Source organism: Geospiza fortis, unplaced genomic scaffold, assembly GCF_000277835.1.
Source record: "Geospiza fortis unplaced genomic scaffold, GeoFor_1.0 scaffold172, whole genome shotgun sequence".
NCBI classification, from domain to species: Eukaryota; Metazoa; Chordata; class Aves; order Passeriformes; family Thraupidae; genus Geospiza; species Geospiza fortis.
In genome coordinates, this window is record NW_005054309.1 from 8,963,180 (window position 1) to 8,982,674 (window position 19,495).

A 19,495-nucleotide genomic window follows, 5' to 3' on the forward strand; every position below is an offset into this window, starting at 1 on the left:
TATACCTATTTATAGGTAGTTTTAATAGTCACATTGCATCTGGATGAGGCTTGGGCTGCAGCATGTAGTGCTTTCCAAGTTTTTCCTGGATGGGAGTTGTCAGGAGCCTTATGCTGCTGCCTGTGAGTGGTGGCAAGATCTTTGTAAATAGCACATAAAATACCTGCTTTAGGGAGAATTGATTCCATAAGAACTTGAAGGGAAAAACACTTGGGGTAGTACTTTTTCTTTAAAATATTCATTTAATAGATTTCTGTTAGGGTTTTGAAGTTACACCAAGTGGTCATTCCATGTTTACTTGACTCATGTAATAAGAAATCCCTGGTTTCTACACAGTAGAACTCACATTGATCTGTGCCTTGTCATTTTTAGAACTTGTCCCTCTCGAGCATTTGTAATTGTGTGTTTGTTTTCTCTTTTCTCACACACCCTAAGGACAATAGATTTCCCAAGTTCTTCAAGTATTCTTGCACAACGAGGAAAAAGAAGAGACATTTCAGTGAATGAGGAGTTTTTTGCTTCTATAGTGTTTTCCTTGAGAAGTGGCTCTTTGAATGAGGATGACAATGGAAGAGATGAAGAATGAAGCAGAGACCACTTCTATGGTTTCCATGCCTCTCTATGCTGTTATGTACCCTGTCTTTAATGAGGTGAGCTCCAGTTTACCTTGGAATGCACTAATCCCCTTTATTTTGGGAAATGAGGCCACAGGGACGTGCTGTTCATCTTGGGAAAGCTTTGTCTAACACATCTTCACTCTCTGCATTGTTTCGCCCTTCTTGCCATCAATAGTTTCATGCTCATCAAAGGTTGCTGGTGTCTTGGTTGTGAGCTTTTCTCTTACCTTTAACAGAGGGTTTTGACAAAAATGCCAGCTCTGGTATTCTCTGGCAGGAAATAGCACACAGTCAAACCTGTGAACAGCTTGATGCATTTCAATTTTACTGCTAATGGTTGTAATTTAATATTTGTTTTTCTCTGAATATCAGGGATTGCCAAGATGTTCTCACAATCTTCTGTTGGACTTTTGCTGCAAAATATATCCAGTGATTTTTGTTTTCATTTGTGGGGGGAACTCTTTGCTTTGGGATTAACTTTATAGTATCTCTGAAGTGAGACCAGCAATTTGAAACCTTCTGTCAATCCCCCTTTCCATTCTGCTTTATGGGGCAAGGTGTGATTACTTGACTTGTTTTGTTCTGATAACAACAGAATGCTAATAATTAATTCTAAACTTTTATTGCAGCTAGAAAGAGTAAATCTGTCTGCAGCTCAGACGCTGAGAGCAGCTTTTATTAAGGTGAGAAGTAACTTGCATTGAAAAATGGTTGTTTCAAAAGTAAGCTGTGTAAGATGAAGCTAAAAGGTCAGCTCTCTTGTTTCCTTGTCTTTTTATCTGAGACTTCATCCTTGATCCAGTAGTCTAAAAATAAAACGGACAATTGCATGAACTGCAAGTTTGAGATGTCTGCAGATGTCATGAGTAGAAATCTGAATGAGCAATTTTAAACACTCTTCTCTTGTCCATATAGAACAAAAGCTTAAATGAGGGAGCAGTCAGTGAATAAATAATTAACTTAGTCTAAAACCCACAAGATTTGTAGAATAGGCTCTCATGAACAATAGGCACGTAGCAGACTTTGAAATTGGTTTACAAAGTGAGTGGTAATGGGATTTTTTTGTGGATGAAGTTCAGTGTTTGTGTAGAAATCCAGCAGTAAATGGAAAAAAAAAGATTCTTCTGTCTTTTCCATTGTATTCCTAAGGAGTGAAAATACAGATATTCCTTTACATTGCTTTATTGAAGTGGTGATCTTTTCAAATATTGAAACAAAATAATGGCAGGCATGACATATCTGAGCTGTGCAAATCTGGGATACTTCCCTGTTCCTGCACTGAAATCTAAATGTACCTTGATGGGCTGAAGTCTCAAAGTGAGCTCCTACAAGTGTGGGTTGGTTTTGTGTGTTTTCACAATTGGTGGGAAGGAGCTAAGGTGGATGCAAATAATGTAAAACTGAGATATTGGTAAAAATGGTAGTGCCAGCTAAAAAACCCATGGAGGCTCATTTTTCTTCCACACAGAGCAGTTTTTGGTAGCAGCACAGGTGATGTGAACAGCTCCAGTGTTAATCCAGCTCTGTACTTAGATATGTCATCAATCAAAAGCTGGGTTTTTTCTGAAAGAGCAATTCCCAGATGATGTCTGTGCATATGATGTGATTCATGAGAGGCACATTTATAAATGTCATGGGGAAGGTGGGGGAGTAGCACCTGTGTTGGAGTGAATTAAATTCCAGGGGATACCATATCCTTGTCTCAAAGCTTGGTGTTTATGAAAATATAACAGGATAGAGACATTTATTAAAACCTTTCTTACTCAAATTAAAATGAGTGCAAGGTCTTATTGGAAAAGTTGCTTATACAAAATCAATGATGTAGTCCAAGAAAAGTTAATTTTGTAGTGGAAAAATGTTTTTCATGTAATCTACTGGTCTAAAGCCCTTAGACATTCAAAGTTCCCAGCAAACTCCTGCAGCACCTGAAGCAATTTACATGAAAATCTTGGTGCTTGCAATGTCCAGGTCTTGCATATTTAAAAATATAAGTTTTCTCTGCTTTACAGGCTGAAAAAGAAAATCCAGGTCTTACACAGGACATCATCATGAAAATCCTGGAGAAGAAAAGTGTGGATGTGAATTTCACAGAGTCTCTTCTGCGTATGGCTGCTGATGATGTAGAAGGTAATAAAGCCTGTGTTGGATAACTGTATTTTTAATTACACTGTTAACCAGGAGCATTCAATTCTGTATTTCTTCTTTTTTTTTTCAGAAGAGATTATTTGTTTCTTAGTAGAATTTTCTCAGCATGGTAGAAGAAAATTTGTATTTTTGAATCCTGCTATTGGAGAAATTAAATCTCCCTGAAGACCACACTTGACTAATAAGGAAAGAAAGAAAATGAATGTTCAGAACTATATTTTTATGGATGCATAGTTCACCTTTTGTAATGCTAACAACTAGGAAAAGGCAAATATGTAGTATAACACCCTCTTTTTTTTTCCTACTTCAAATTAAAAGCAGCAGTTACACTGTCACAGAAGGAGAATATACTGCAGGCTTTAAGTTATTTTAATACTGAATTTGATGACTTTAATGTCTCAAATAAAGTAAGATGGGCTCTTTTTCCACCATGCAGTAATGAAGGTGATTGTTGCACTGTCCTGATTCACACAGGGGTTATTCACTGCAGTTCTCTGCTCGTGGCTGTTTCTCGTTTGTTCACCTTCAAATTCACCCTGGCAATCCTGCTGCATTTTGTGTCGTGTTTTTAGCTGTCACTACTGACTTCAGGACAAACTTATGGTGCCTTTGAATATGTTTTTTATTTTTTTTGCCAGAGTATATGATTGAAAGACCTGAACCTGAATTCCAAGATCTTAATGAAAAGGCACGAGCACTTAAACAGATTCTTAGTAAGATTCCAGATGAGATCAATGACAGAGTGAGGTTTCTTCAGACAATCAAGTAAGTACAATATGATGGATTTTGCTGCAGGTGGAGAAGTCAAACTTCTTGTATTTAAGTCTGAATGTTGAAATTCTGTAGCTGTAGCAGCATTGTTCCCATTGCTAGAGAGCCTGATCCCACTTAGAAATGATGAGGATGTTACATGACCAAACTTGCTGGATTTGGTCTCCTCCATCATGTCTGAGACTTCCTCTGTGCAGACTGCCCTGAGAAATACTTGACTGCTAGAAAGGGATTCAATTCCAGCATTTCATGGGATCTCCTGAGGATATTGAAATTCTCCTTTTCTTGCCCAACAGGGACATTGCAAGTGCAATAAAGGAGCTCCTTGACACAGTAAATAATGTCTTCAAGAAATACCAGTACCAGAACCGGCGGGTACGTGCACCAGCTCTTCATCCAGTATTTCTAATAGCAAAACAAGAGGCATCCTTTGATCCAAGGATGAACAGCAGAGCTTAGCTGGTCAATGAAACCATGCTTTAACAGCAGAATGGTTGTATGATAGGTCTCAGGAATTCTAGAGAAAAAATTATTATTTGTTTCTTCTAAAGAAAAAAATACCCAAAAATTTTTATTCTCAATGTAATATTAATTAATTTTCTTATCAGTTTAACCTCAAGGTTCTCGCTGTACCCAGAAATATGTGAACTAAGACTCTGCTCCTGGTGTTTTTGTTTTTGTAGGCACTTGAGCACCAAAAGAAAGAGTTTGTAAAATACTCCAAAAGTTTCAGTGATACTCTGAAAACCTATTTTAAAGATGGAAAGTAAGTATGCTTTTGTCCTGTTGTTTCAACGATTTACATAATGACTAACAGGAAAATAGGACAGGCATAAGCTGCCTTTTTTAGGAGTTGCCTAATTATTTCCTTACCTATGTCCTCTCATTACCATGGCTGCTTTAAAATGTTGTTTCTTTGCCTTTGAGGAAAGGGAAAATTGTTAAATTCACCACCATGTAACACCCATGTGTGGTGTTAGTTTTGAATTTGAATGAGAAGTTAAATTTCCTGGTCCTGTGTGGGTTTTCTCAGTGCATATACAAGGACAAAGAAATTATGGATTTTTTTTTTTTTTTTTTGAGAAAAGTAATTTACCTATTTGAAGTATCATTTGCAAATACAAAACATCTGTGCAGGGTTCTCTTTGATTTAAATTTTTATTGGCCTTTCTTACAGACCCTCACAGTATCTGGAATGATTCAGCTGAATCTTTTTCTAGCTGAGCATTTTAGCCCTCAAACTGAGGCTTTTTCCAGGTCTTCACCTTGGGTTTTGCAGTCACTGTTCCTGTATAATTCACTGTAGTGATTCTTTTGGAGGATGAATGGATCCCCCTCAGATTCTGACAGTGCCAAAATGTTCTGTTTTAAAGATGGAACCAACTTTGATGTCAGCTCTTGTTGAGCTTGGCAAAGGCTGAAAGCACCCAGGAGATGGTGCATTAAAAAGGAGAGAAAAGTCTTGAGACCAGCTGGGAGTACAGTCCTGCTCCCATCAAAGCATCCTTGTTTTTCTCTCCTTTTCCTGAAATTGGGGCTAAATTTGATACCAAAATGAGAAGTTTAGGCTTTAGTAGCTTTGATTCTTGGACAGAAGTACTGTGTGGGCTTAAGCTTCAAGTGTGTTAATTATTTGCAGTAGTGTAAGAAATTCCATCCTGTATTTCCTACCCTTGGGAAGTCAGGAGGAATTTGTGTCTGAGCAGCACATGGGGTGAGATCCCTGCTCCCCCCAGCACTACACACAAGCCATGCTCAGACGTCATTCCTGAGCTGAAAACTTCTGTGACCCCACACCTTTCTGTGCAGAAAGGTAACTAAAATAGTGTGTTGCTGTCACATGTGGGCACGTTTAGTATTCCTTGAGGGAAGAGTTGCCAATTCTGGAATTCCTAGGGGGTGAAGAGCTCAGCTTTGGAAAGGTGTTTAACAGTCAGAGTCAGAAAATGGCTGTGACCTTAAAGATCATCTGGTTCCAAGCCCCAGTCATCTGCTCCATGGTTTTCCCTTGGTTATCTGAATCTCAGAAGGAAAGGATTGAGATGTCAGTGATGATAGAGAGCCAAATTCTTTTAAAATTCCTGCCAAATCAACACAGCCTTCCTGGGATTAGCTATGCAAATGAGGCTGGCTGTCTGCCAGCAGGGAGCTTCAGGTAGGTCAGCTCAGGGTGGAACATCCCTGTGCTTCCAATTCTCCAGTTCTAGATGGCAATGATGCTGGCTTTCTCCACTGCCATGTTTCTGGAAGTGTCTGAAGCAATATTCTTCTCTTTCCACAGGGCAATAAATGTGTTCATAAGTGCCAACCGACTAATTCATCAAACCAACTTGATACTCCAGACCTTCAAAACTGTGGCCTGAAAACTGTATATGTTGAGAGTTGTACTTTTCAATGGTGGATAGGGTACCTTTATATGTAAATTTTAAAGTTTTGACTGTATAAATTATCAGCCCCTCTCGAGGGGCCTAATGCAGGATTTTGAATGGGATTATTGCCATCTTACACCATATTTTTGTAAAACATTGTAGCTTAATCATAATCTCACAAGAAAGATTTTGCATCACTTTTTGCTATTATCATTCTTTTCAGAATTATAAGCCAAAAGAATTTACGCCTTAATGTGTCATTATGTAACATTCCTTACAAGAATTGTAAATATTTGGTGTTCTGTTTCTGACATTTTAACTTGAAAGCGGAAAACTGCAAGATTATGTATTTAACAATATTGGTGGCAAATATTCAATAAATAGTTTACATCTGTTAGACTGTCTTTTTGTATGTGAACAAAAGTGCATAACTCATCTTTCTAGAACTGCAGAACATTCATTCAGTAGAAAAAGAAATTAAAATTATTTGGGTGCTTAAAGCTACTGGGAGTTCAAATCGGTGTAAAATGAGGGGTTTTCCTTAAAACTGAGATTTTGGCTGTTATCTAGACCAGAATATCAGAATAATTATATTAAAATGTCTTTGAGAAAGTAATAAATAAGCCCAGAAGTGAGATGTGCTTTTGTTTTTGATAGAAACTAGATCTCACTTCTTTCTTAGTCTTCTGTTAGTGGCGAGTTAACAGGCTTTTTTACTCCTAGGCTTTTCCAAGGTTTGGAGCACAGGTTTATTTGAAATATATGCAGCAAAGATTGAATTTAAAACTCTTCAGATAAGTGGGTTTGAATTTGTCCCCTTTGGGAGGGAGGAGGATTGGAGCTAGAACTCTTCCAGGTAGCACTAGTGATATCTATACTATGCATGCCATAAGGCAACTTTGTTTTTTCAGGGAATTGAAATCATGTGAGACCTCGACTGACAAACCTTGGCTGTGTAGATGGTTAAGAGCTGCTGCTGGACAGGTGGAAATTTTCTCTTTGTGATTTCCTGGTGATGTTTCACAAGTTCTGATGAATCCCTTGGAAGTGCACCTCGAGCTGATTTGGAAAGAGAATAAACCTCTGGAAGTTTGCAAAATCTGTGGCCATTACTAGGAAGTTTAGGGAAGAATGTGAAGCAGCTTCTGAAAGCTGTTGCAGGAGGAGCACTCCAGGCTGAAAGAGCACAATTGCTCCAGAACTATTCCTTGTTTGGCTGTAAAAGGTGAAGAAAAGATCCCTGCAGATTGTCTGGCACACTGGCCTGGTGCTGTACTGCTCATCTGGGGCAAGTGCCTTATCCCAGGTACAACAGCTGGGTCCTTGCATTTGCTGATCTGAAAGGATCAAAAGGGGGGGAAATGCAAACTGCAGCCTCCCAAATAGCACTGGATGTTCTGCTGTCTATTTGTGCATGGAATTGTTTCCTCGATGAGAGCACTGACTGTAGTCAAATAGAACAATGTGAAGGAGAGTATTGTGTAAAAATGAGTTCTTTGGGAATGTATGTTGTGCAATTTTTGGTTACACATAGAGCTATAAGCAGGACGTGGTCCTTAAAGCTTGCTGGTCAGCCTGTTCTCTGTTCTGACAGTGGTGTCCTTAGCAAACTGAGCTTAGTAAAGGGATGCAGAATCAATTTATAGTTCAGACTTTCTGGGATTTCTTAAAGCTTGGCCTGCTGTTGGAGCCGACGAAATTAGAGTGATATTTAATTTGCATCTTTGCATTCTGTAACTAAAAGGGTTGGGTAGTCTCCTTGTGGGTGATTCTCAATTAAGTCATAGCTCCAGAGGGCTTCATGAAGATCCATGAGTCAGGGAGAAGGAAGGGAAAGGCGCCTGGAGTTTGTGATACTTCATCTGTTTTGGAAAGAGGGTTTGGTACTGGAGAGGCTGCAGCAGTAGCTGTAGAGAGAGAGAAACACAAAAGATTGAGTTGTGGTTTATGAATTGGACCTGATTCCCATAATATTCTGAGTTTTCTCTATTTTCTTGGATTGAGCAGGACAGTAATTGGTGCTGGCAATCATAAATTGAATGAGACCATGTCTGTGTCTATGGGTGGTAACAAATACATATAAAAAATCCACCTGTGACTTGTGTCCCCCACAAGCTGCTGTGCTTTGTCCTGCCAGTTGGTTCCTTGTCAAATCCGAGGCTATTTCATCAAGAAATGAACTGTTCCTGTTCATCAGTTCTTCCCAAAACCTTTATTGGGTTAAAGGTACCAAATACAGGGCTAAGCTTCAGCTTGTCTGGCCAATGTGTTCTGTTTTATTTATAACCTCATTGTGATTTCTCTATGTTACCCTTAAAAGTAATGGAAAATTATTCATTGTAATCCATGTCTGGTAATGGGAAAACTTGAAAACTGGTGTCTTCAGGTCACATTCTTCTGTTGTGTGCAGTGAATCCATATCTAGTGGTCTTATAAACCTTTCTTTTCCACTGAATATGAGCTGGGACATATGTCTGTCAAATTTTATTGTGGTTTTGCACTTTATTATTGAAGTTACCTGAGTAGCTAAAAGATAAGTTTCTCCTGAGGATTTCTGATACAGCAGTTAGTGTTGCAAAATGCTCTTAGAAAATTTCTGCTGTGAATGTGGGTTATAACTGCTATGATAATGTTAACATACAGAAAACCAATCTAATAAACAAAATAAAACTTTGTATATTTGTTAATGAAGCAAAGAACCGTCTTAATCACTTGTTTTGATTTTCCTCAGCCTATAAAGAAGTGAAGAAAAGCTTAGGCTGGCTTGGTTTTGGCTGGAAGCTTTAATCCTGATCCCCAGATTTGTGAGAGGTGCCAGGTGCCCAGCTCAGAGCAAGGTTTGTCTTGAGCTGAGGGGAAGTGGTGAGTATGAAATCTCAGAGTGTCCTGGTGTCAGACCTTCCTTGGCTCCAGCCAGCACCAGCAGGTAGTGTTGGTCTGGATTAAATATTATCTTTTCATATGATCTTATCTAGATTCCTACCAAAGTGCTCCTTTTAAAGTGCTGTTAAGATCTCACACTGTGTGTCCAGGGCAGCCTTGTTTGTTCTGCAGGTGTTACCTCCTCATTTTCCAGAGGCTCTGCCTCTCTCACTTGGGTGGGGAAGGAAAGGAAGGTTGTCCAGACCAACTTGCCACAAATCTAAGCTTTACATTGCTACATTTATTTGATTTCCCCTTCAGACTGGAGTGATGTTTGCAATGGTAATAAGTGGATTGGGCAGAGCAGTGATTATCCCTTGCCCTTGGAGGAGGCCCTGGCAGTTGTGCCTGAGATTCTTGCTTTGCCAAGCTCAGCCTGGCTCATCTTGCCCCAGGACTGCCCTTCTGGGGAAGCAGTGCGGGCAGAGTGTGCTGGGAGCTCCCTGAGCTCTGCCTGCTCATCCTGGGCCTTGGCACTGTTCACTCTTCTGCTTTTCCTCATCTGGCCTGATGTTGCTTTTGAAAGGGAATGTGGTTCCCTAGCAGCAGCCTTGGTGCTAAAAAACAGGGCTGAAAAGATGTTCCTGGGCCATTTGGCTGCTCTTACACAACTTAAAAGGTACTGGGGAATGTTGGTCCTAAATCTGACCAGTTATCTTTTTAAGCCAGCTTCTTTGTCCTCATTCCTCTTGTTAAATGTCATTTTAGAACAGTCTGAAAGGATAAAAAAACCCCTTCAAAGATTGAAGTTTAATATGCTGCATAAATTTAATTTATGATGAAGAATTCACTAACCTTGGCCACAACCAACTGTTCTTTTTCCCTCTTCTTCACTTAGTCCTGGAGTGAATTTTGTACCACCATGGGCTTCACTTCTTACAGATGCACAATCCCAAGGGTTTGGACTCTAAACTGAACAAGGAGCTAAATTTGCTCCTTTGAGGCTGAGACAAAACAATTTTTTCCTCATACTGTAACACATGCTTGAATTTTGTTGGAAAACTCCTCAGTACCGTTGTCTCCGAGGCAGAGGAGGAGGTTTGGCTCACCTGGAGATGTCTGTGGAGGGGCTGTCCCTGGGCTTCTGTGTGCCTGTCCTGCCCCACAAGGCTGTGACACAGACAATGCAGGATGCTTCCCCCTAGGTTTGCTTGCTGGATTTCCTGAGCATTTTCTCCCTGACTTCTGATTTTGCACTTTGTCCCCTGTGGCCCCATCCAGCCTGGCTGCTGTGACAGCTCAGGGAGCAGCAGGGGCTGGGGCAGCACATTGTCACACCAAGCACTCCTGCAGTGAGGGGACAGCACAGGACTGACTCCTTGCTGGTCACTGGCATCTCTTCCCCAGTCTAGCTTGGCATCCTCACAATTATTTTTTGCCAGATTGGGCAAGCTCGTGGCTTTAATGTTCATTGAAGGGTCAGGAGTGGAGCTCAGCAGCACTTGAGGGGCAAGGCTGTGAATCTGAGCAGCACTGCCACACCTGGGCACTATCTGAGTCTGTGATTATTTGATAAAGGGTTTTATCTCTTCCCTCTCTGTGCCACCTTGCAGTGCTGCTTATCACCACGTGAAGGTCACAAAGGCTTTCCCTGGCAGCACACAGCCACAATTTGCAGTTCAGGAGTTGAGCATCCCAGGGAACCTTTTGATGTTGGGTGAAGATCACTGTGCTCGGTCAACTTCAGTGAAAAGTTTGGTTACACTCTGCTACTGCTGTTCCTTTGCAATTTGTGTCTTGCTGTTGAAGGTTTATAAATCATGAGAATTCCTTTGGTGAGCAGTGACCAGAGGTGGCCATGGGGGCAGGTGGAGTTGTTTTTGGGGGGATTGTCAGTGACACTGAGAGGAAGAGACATTAAATTCCTCCAAGAACCAAGAGGAAAGGAAATTGAGTTCCACTCTCTCTGGAGACAGAAGTGTTCTACTTAGTGTATCCAGAAGGAAAAGTGTTTTTTTTAGTGCTGTAATCCCATTATTGGTGACAAGGTAAGCAAAATAGATTTTCAATTGCTGATTTCTAATGCACGCTCAGATCTGCTGTATAAACACTTGTGAATTTGCATTTGGTATCACAGTCAAAGGAGTGATTCCACCTGATGGATGGAGAAATTCCAGAGAATATTTTGTACTGTTTCACTAAGCTGAGTATAAAACCCTATATCTAAATTAGACGTGTCTTTGACATTTTATTATTTCATAATTGTAACTCCTAGACTTTCCATAGTAGGTAATTGCTTTTTTCCCTGAAGCTGCCTTAGTCTCCAGGGATAAATGATGGGTGAAATTGATGCCTGAGTTCCTGAAGTTTTAAAGTAAAGAGAATAAAGCATGAGCTAAAAGTATAATTCACTTAGTTTCCCTTCTTGCTGCTGGGTATCTAATCTCCAATAGAGCCACAGTGAAAAATGCTGTGGAAAAAAAATTAAAAGACTGAGCTACAACCTTTAAGAAAAGGCATGGTGAGTGAATTTCTTAACTAAAATGTTAATTGGAAGGATTTTACCTTGCTTGTTGAGGAAAATGTGGTAACCAATTTTTCCCTGCTGTTTGCACAGCCCTGTGGTATTAATAATTTTGTGTGGTTCTCTATGGCTGCTTAATGAGTGACAAACAGAATTTTCTTAAGTGGTTTGGAATGGGAGAGCAGAAGTTCCTTTCAAGGCTGTAATGCAGTAAGGATAATAAATATTGCCTGTGAAGGTTAAGAAGAAAACCTCTCAGAATCACAGAGGTGATGAGGTTGGAAAAGAGCTCCAAGGTTGGACTCAATCTTTGATTGATCCCCACCAGCCCAGGGCACTGAGTGCCACCTCCAGGGATGGGGAATCCCCTCAATCCTCTGGAACTGCACAATCTCTGCAATAGCCAGATCTAAATAAAATCCCCCTGTGATCCTTTAGCCCAGCCCCAGTGTTTAGGGAGTCTGGGTAGAGTCTTGTCAGACACTAATTTAATGCACTCTGAAGCCCCACAAAGAGCTGTGGTTGCTGCAGGTAATGGGACAGAAAAAAATCCCACCTTATTTCTATTCAGTAAGAATTACAAAGCATAAGGGGCAAAGAAAATGTAATTCAGCTGAGTTTTGCCTGCCTTTTTTACATGGCTTTAAATATAAACCCAAAGCAAACGTTGAACAGTAAGGCCTTGTGCAAGTCAGTATTTTTTATTTGAATGAGAACTGAGCTGCTCTTTTCAAAACCAAATGTCTGCATTACCAAGACATTAAAGCAAAGTATGGGTTTGGTTTTTTTCCTTCCAGCATAAGGAGAGACTTTTTTGTCATGAAACACGAGCAGTGCCAACTGCTGACAGTGCCAAAGTAAGTGAAGCTCAACCTGTTGACCTCTTGCTATCTGGAGCTTTTTCTCATGAACATGCAATAATGGTTCTGTAATTCCCTGCCAATAGAAGGCAGCAAGTTGCATTAGCAGAGTAATGCATGAGGAGAGGAGAGCTGAGGTGTGAAAGCGTTTGTTGTATTCTGTCTGGCAGACAGGAGTTAAACAGCAAGGCCGGCACCTGCAGCAATTACGGCTCAAAGCTGCTCCCTGGCCAATTCTCATTTCCTCAGGTGTCAGGTGTGATGTGTAACCCTGTCCCAGGCTGTGCTCCACAAGGATGAGGAGCCCAGGGGGACATTCCTGGTGTCCCAGGGAGGGAGGAAAGCAAAACCCCCAGTGTGAGCTGGTGCTGCTTTGTTTACCCCAAACAAGCAGCATCCACATCCTCCTCCACGTTACGTGGCTGCAATTTTAAGTGGTAGAGAAGGACCAGGTGCAAAACCCCCTCCTGACAGTTTATTTAATGAATTTGGTACAAAATCACCCTTTATTTCCACAGGCTGCAAAGTAAAGCTGTGGGGTCACTGGGTTTGGGGCTGGAGAGTGCCCTGTGCCCCTGCCCTGCCCTCAGCCTTAGCTCAGGGTGCAAATTCCAGCCCAGGCTTTGCGTTTATTTCCAAAGCCTTTGAGGCTGCAGAGGATGGATGGGGCTGCTTTGCACAGGAACACCTCCACACACATTTATTTCCACTGCAGCAGCCACTGGGTTGTGTTCTGTGCTCAGCTCCCATTCCAGCTCTTCCCCAGGCCATCAGTCACTGTCCTTCCAGCCCAACTTCAGCAGCAAGTGGAAAAGTTCATCATCAAAAATGCCTAAAGTAAATGGATTTTGCTAGGAACGCTTCAGCTGCAAACTGCTGTTGCTTCTGTTCATCTCTGGATTGTCTGTCTCTCCAAATTGAGGACCCAGAACTAAATTTTACCAGCTGGCAGCTTTGTGGGTTTTCTGACTCCTTAAAAGCCAATTCAAAACCTGCACCTCCTGCTGCTTGTCTGCCTTGCAGGCAAGACTTGTTACTTCTCTCTTTCCAAAATCCATTTGGAGGAGAATTATGTGGTAGAAATTAATTAAAAACATGGACTTAACATTTATTTTCTTGACCTCTGAAAACTATCCCAAGTGGTGAGCTTTAGTCTTGTGGGTTTGTTTTGTTTTTTTTTTTTTTTTTCTGGGGGAGCAGGGGATGATGATTACAAATTAGTTAAACATTTAAATAATGTCTCAAGATGTTTCCATATTAATTAGTAAATGTGGGGTCACTCACCACGGTGGGAGCTGGGTAAGAATTTTGGGTTTATATATATTAGATATGGTTCCTGTTGTTGGGATGATGTTGATGCCTTTCTCTCTGCCAGACTGTCCCTGCTTTGCTGAAATCTCCCCTTCCATGGAGCAAAGGAGTTGTAAAAGCTGCTGCATCCCTCAGAGAGATCATTCTGTATGAATTTTATCCCTGAGCTACTAGAGCTGGAAAAGCCAACCCTCAATCCGCATCTCTCACACCTAACACACCTACAATTCTCTTTCAGTCTCCATGGTGAAAAGCTGCTTTTAGGCTGAATTATCTCAGGGCAATAACTTCAAACTGGACACAGGAACTCACACTATGGGCACTGGAGCATGAGAACTAGAAGGACAGAGCTGGAAATTGTGTAATTAAGTACTAAAATGAGGTTTGACATTTTCCTTAGACCAGGTGTGGCAGTGGAACGTCATTCCTGAGAGCTGCTGCTGTTGGGATGGAAATATTTAGGGGTTTTCAGGGTTAGGAGGAGAATGTTGGAGTGTGGGGAAATCTGCTCTGGTTTGCTGGGGCTGGGACTGCTGCTCTTGCTTGCCCACAGCAATTCCTTCCTAGCAAGGAGCTCCAAAAGCTGTGTCTTTGCTTTGCCAGCACTGCCTCCACCCCTTCCCAATGTGTAGAACATCCCTCAAAAGGTAATTCTACACATAAAAATAAATTTAAAAAAAATTTAAAAAAAAATCTGTATTTTACTGTTTCTGAGAGGATTAATTTTCCCTTTCTCATGGATCACCCTATTGTGAAAAATCCATCCTCTGTGCTCCCGTGTTCATCAGTGTGGCACTTGAGAAATAAATACCCAGCCCCTTTCATGTCACTGGCAGGGGACAAAGGTGGCCTTGTCCCAAACAGGAACTTGGTTCCAGCCAGCCCAAACTTCACCTGACCTCCATCACCTGCTGGATTTTCTGTGCCTCAACTTCCCTGTGCCTCAGGTGAGGACTGCACTCAACAGGGCCCTGAGTTCAGCTACGTTCCTGCAAAAATAATAATAATTTTAATGTAATAATAACAACAACAATAATAATATAAATAATAATTTTAATGTAATGATAATATAATTTAATAATAATAATAATAAAAATAATGGCATTTCCCAAGCACAAAGGAAAGCTTTGCAGGCAGGGAATGTCACATTTTAGAGTGCTGCAGTGTTTGGAATGAGAACCATTTAATGTGAGCAAAGGCAAATCACTTGCAGTGTGGGAACACTCCAAAATTGGATGGTATCCTCTAAATATTTCAGAATTGAGATGAAATAAATAAGTCAGTATCTTTTTAGCTAAAGAGCTGGGATAATTTTCTGCATGGATTATATTGCCAGGAGAAAATGGGAGAAGCAAATACTGGGGGAAAATAGTCATAATTTGTAGAAAATGGTTGTGTGGAAGGTGAAAATATTAACTGTTTCACTCATCTGCTGAATGTTTTCTTCCTGGAGCAGGAAGATGCTCAGGTACCTCAAACTGCTCCTTCCTCTCCTGGCCCAGAGCAGTGGCATCATCCCTGACACAAATCCTCCTCCCTGCAACGCTGCCTCAGGTGCTGCTTTGTTCCAGGTGAAACTCTGGGCTCTTTTATTTCCCTTTTGCCAGAGAGAGGAATGGAAACCCAAAACGGGGTCTTACCCACCCTCTCTATATGGTTAAATAAGTTTTATTCACGTCACAGATAGAACTTCTGAGCTATTGAACATAAAAAATGAAACTGTGGTGCCTATCTTGGCAAATCATTGCCCTATTATGTAATAATGAACAATTACTCTATTTTTCTCTTTGCTACAATAACACTTTTAAGCAGCCTGACCATGGTGTAACTCAGGACAGGAGATGAGATCAGGTCTATAAATACCTGGGGCTAATCCCCACCCAAGGCAGGAGGCTTAAAGGCTGCTGAGCCTCTGGAAATATTTTCTCTGTGCCCATCACACATCTCAGCTGGGCCCTGGCTGTGGCCACCCATCTGCCTCTGCCCTCCTCGACTGCTGCAATTTATTTTTATTTATTTTAGGGCTCTGTGTGTGTGGCAGGGGGGGTGTCTGGGCTTTTCTCACTTTTTCTGAGTGACAGGTTTGGCTGCAGGAGTCAGGGCTGGGGGGCAAAGTGCAGCAAATGCTGAAGCACCTGGGTAAAACAAACTCATTTTGTGCGTGTGCATTACAGCAGCAATTCCCTTCCTCCCCCTACAGAGGTCCTGGAAATTGTGAATTGCTTGGAAAGGGGGCTGGGACCTGGGGGAGTGCTGGTATAATGTAGGGATCAATTGAAGCTTCACTCTTAGTGAGCTTCTTCAGCACAAAATTCTTTTGGAATAAAAAATGTCACTTTGGACAGATTGCATCTAGCTCTAAAAATGGATCAAAGCTTGTAGTTAACTAGAAAAATAGAAGTGTGTGTATGGGGAGAACATTATTAAAAAATCAAGATTACTTAGCTCAACATTTGCAGAAGAAGGTTTTATCCTTTTTTAAAAACAATTAAATTTTATGCATTGGTTTTTATTTCTTTAAATCTGAATTAAAACATCTCTAGCAGAGGAAAACTCCTGATTCAGCTTGAAGATTTTTAAAAACTAAATATATAATATAATATAATATAATATAATATAATATAATATATCTTTTTAAGATACAAATATATAAAAATATAAATATAAATTATTTTCTTGCCCTTTTAAATTGCATTATTTTTAAACATAGAGGTTTTTTTGCTAAGTCTTTCCTAGGCTGAGGGAGGTTGTTATGGCATTCATTTATATTTTTGGGTAATAAAGGGTGTGGGGAAAATGTAGCCAGGTAAAAGTCCAGCACTAGTACAGTTATATATATAAATATAAATTGGCCCTGAATAATTTAGGTGGGCAATTCTTGTCAGAGCAGCTTGTCAGTGGTACAGCTGTCCAGTGGGAACTGTAAGAAGAAAATAGAAATTACCAAACAGCAAGAAAATATCCAGTAGATGCTGGAGCAGAGTGAGAGATGATTAACTTTGGGGAAGACTCTGTATTTTGCTGCTCACAGCATCAGAGGCTGTGGAGGTTTGTTCTGGTGCTGTGTCTGTGCATGACCTGAATGAAATGCAGAGGTGGGAAGGGAATTTATCACTGAATCATGAGGTGATGGGACTCACAGGAGGAAAAGGAACTCTCTGCTGTCATTTAGTCCTTTCCCTTGGCACATGAACATGAATTCAGTCTCGCTGTTTGAGCTGTTTCTAATATTCAGGGTGAATTGCTCTCATCCTTGCTGCATGCATTGCTCACATTCAGAACCATTGTAAAACAGGGTTTTTCTGTTTGTGTTGGCTGCCTCCAGTGGCTCCCAGGCTTTGTCCCACCCAAGCTGGGCACACTGAGCTCCTGCAGCCTCCTCTGTCTCCTTGGGGAAAACAACCACAGCAGTGATGTTAAAACATTGAAATGCAGATTTCAATCTGCAGGGTGAGGACTGCTGTGAGATGGGATCTCTGTGCTGCAGTTGGTAACTGCAGCTTGATAAATGCCCTGGTTGGAAACTCCAAGGCTGACAAGTCCTGGTTTTCCTCTTCAAGTCCAAATCAGCGTGGGCAGGTGAGGGAGGGGGTTCTGCCCCTCTGCTCTGCTCAGGTGAGACCCACCTGTGCTGCTGCCTCCAGACCTGGGGCCACAGACACCTGAGAGACCTGGAGCTGCTGGAATAATGAGCCCAGAGGGGAGCACAGAGCTGCTCCTGGAGCCCCTCTGAGCCAGGCTGGCAGAGCTGGGGGTGCTCTGGAGAGGAGCAGCTCCAGGGAGAGCTCAGAGCCCCTGGCAGGGCCTGAAGGGGCTCCAGGAGAGCTGCACAGGGACTGGGGACGAGGGATGGAGGGACAGGACCCGGGGAATGGCTCCCACTGCCAGAGATGGATGGGAGATTGGGAATTGGGAATTTCTGGTTGGGATGGGTTTCCCACAGCAGCTGGGGCTGCCCCTGGATCCCTGGCAGTGCCCAAGGCCAGGCTGGACAGGGCTTGGAGCACCTGGGACAGTGGGAGGTGTCCCTGCCATGGCAGGGGGGGCCCTGGGTGATCTTTAAGGTCCCTCCCAACCCAAACCATCCCAAATCAGCTTTGCTGTGCCAGGTCTGAGCTGTGCTCACTGCTGGGGCTCCCTTTTTGGAGAGCAATGGATGAAATGCTCCTTCCCCTCAGAGTATCCCACTGCTCACGGGCACTTCTGGTTGCTGGAGCCCTGGCAGGTTCAACCCTTTCCTGGCCTGTGAGATTTGCTTTTTGCCTTGTTTAAGATGAGAAATCTTTGGGGGCAGATCCCCCCAGGGGAATTCCCAATCAGGGGCTGAGCTGCTGTCCCTGCCAGGAGTCTGGAGAGGCTTTGCAGGGCGTCTGGATGCTGTGAGAAATGGTTTCAGGGGTGAAGGCAGTTGCTGTCAAACAGCTGGAAATCCAAGGCTGTGCTTGTTTCCAAGCAGCTTTAGCACTGCAGTTTTTACAGCATTATCTGAGTTCTCCCCATTCTCAGCACTACCATGAAGAAATTTGTTCCATCTCAGCTCCTGCTCCTTTCCCCCACTTTTCTCCTCTATGAAGTTTATAATTTGTCTCATAGTTTGATGTTATGGAAATTACTTTAACATCACCTTTTAGTCAGATGTTCCCTGAGGAGCCTGACTTACAATACAATTTAGTCAGAAACGAATTTGTCTTTGTAACAAACTGCAAATTACCAAGCTCATGAAACACCACTTCTCATAAATGCCTCTTTCAGCCTTGCAGATTTGAGTCCTGGAGCAACAATCAGGCTCTAACCCTTCCTTATTTGTCTTTCTGTACAGACTGCAGATCAAAAATTACAAAGGCACTTGGGCTTTGAGTGGAAAGTTGTGCATTTTGAACCTGTTGTGATCATCCATAGAAGAGCTGTGCCTTTGTGGGAGAATAAGAAATGTTTGTTGTGAGAGCCGAAATGAGGGATGTGGGACTCCAGGGGGTCTCCAAAATGCAGTTTATTATATCTAAAATGCAGTTTATTGTATACAAAATGCAGTTTATTGTATTCAAAATGCAATTTATTCCATCCAAGATGCTACAGCAGTCTAGGGTGGTGGGTGACAGAGCTGTGCCCACAGCTGTCAGCTCCAGCTGCAGGCAGGCCTGGAGACCCTTTGGTTTTGGTTACATTGCATTATAGACTTTTCTTTGCTGAGCATCTCAATACATGAGAACCAATCTACACCTTAACTTTTATCTATAGCCTATCATATCTACTGTAATTACCATATTCATGTTACTGTTCTCCAATCACTAAAAGTTAGTCCTTTACAGTTTCAGCTAGAAGATTTTTTTCAGTTTTCTTGCAGTGGAAAATTCTGAGACCTTTTTTCTACTTGCAGCTTTGCTGACTTGTTTGCCTGTGCTATCTTCCTGCGTGGTAAAAACATCTTCTTGTTTGGGGTGGGGTTATCCTTTGCTCTAAGCCATAAAAACCCCTTCTAACTAACACATCCTTTGCCTCCTTGGTTATCCAGTGAGACTGGCTCAGCAATTCTTTCCTTCTATATCAAAACTTGCTTCCATCTCTATTCCTTCATCAGATTCTATTAAAAATCTTTCTGCTAAGCACACATATCTGTGAGACTTTCTTGTCAAACGTTCACCCTTCCCAACAGTTTGTGAACACTGGTACCAGGTTTGCTGTGCTGAGGGAAGTGTGCAGCAGCATGGACAACGTTCAGGTCCTTGAGGAGAAATCCCTCCAGAGCCGTGTTTGCCATGAAGTGGGAATGGCATTGATCAGGAATAGTTTGAAGTGGTGGCTCCCAGACTCTCACTCTTGATCCCAGCTCCAGAAGCTGTGTCCCACAGGGCAGGGCAGGGCTTCCCCTCCCTGGATTCCTTCTTGGTCCATTGTGCTGGTGTTCACAGGGGTTCTTGGATGAGGGGAGAAACGAGGATCTGACTCCATGTTTCAGAAGGCTGATTTATTATTTTATGATATATATTACATTCAAACTATACTAAAAGACTAGAAGAAAGGATTTCATCACAAGGC

General features: G+C 41.9%; 1 protein-coding gene across 1 annotated transcript; it reads left to right on the forward strand.

Annotated features, from left to right (window-relative positions):
• Window positions 1-430: 430 nt before the first annotated feature.
• On the forward strand, window positions 431-6,299 carry PDCD10 (programmed cell death 10). Its single transcript, XM_005419046.2, has 7 exons — window positions 431-650; window positions 1,247-1,300; window positions 2,627-2,744; window positions 3,401-3,527; window positions 3,830-3,908; window positions 4,217-4,299; window positions 5,815-6,299. The coding sequence occupies exons 1-7, from the start codon at window positions 555-557 to the stop codon at window positions 5,894-5,896; spliced, it is 639 nt and encodes a 212-aa protein (XP_005419103.1). The 5' UTR covers window positions 431-554; the 3' UTR covers window positions 5,897-6,299.
• Window positions 6,300-19,495: the final 13,196 nt, after the last annotated feature.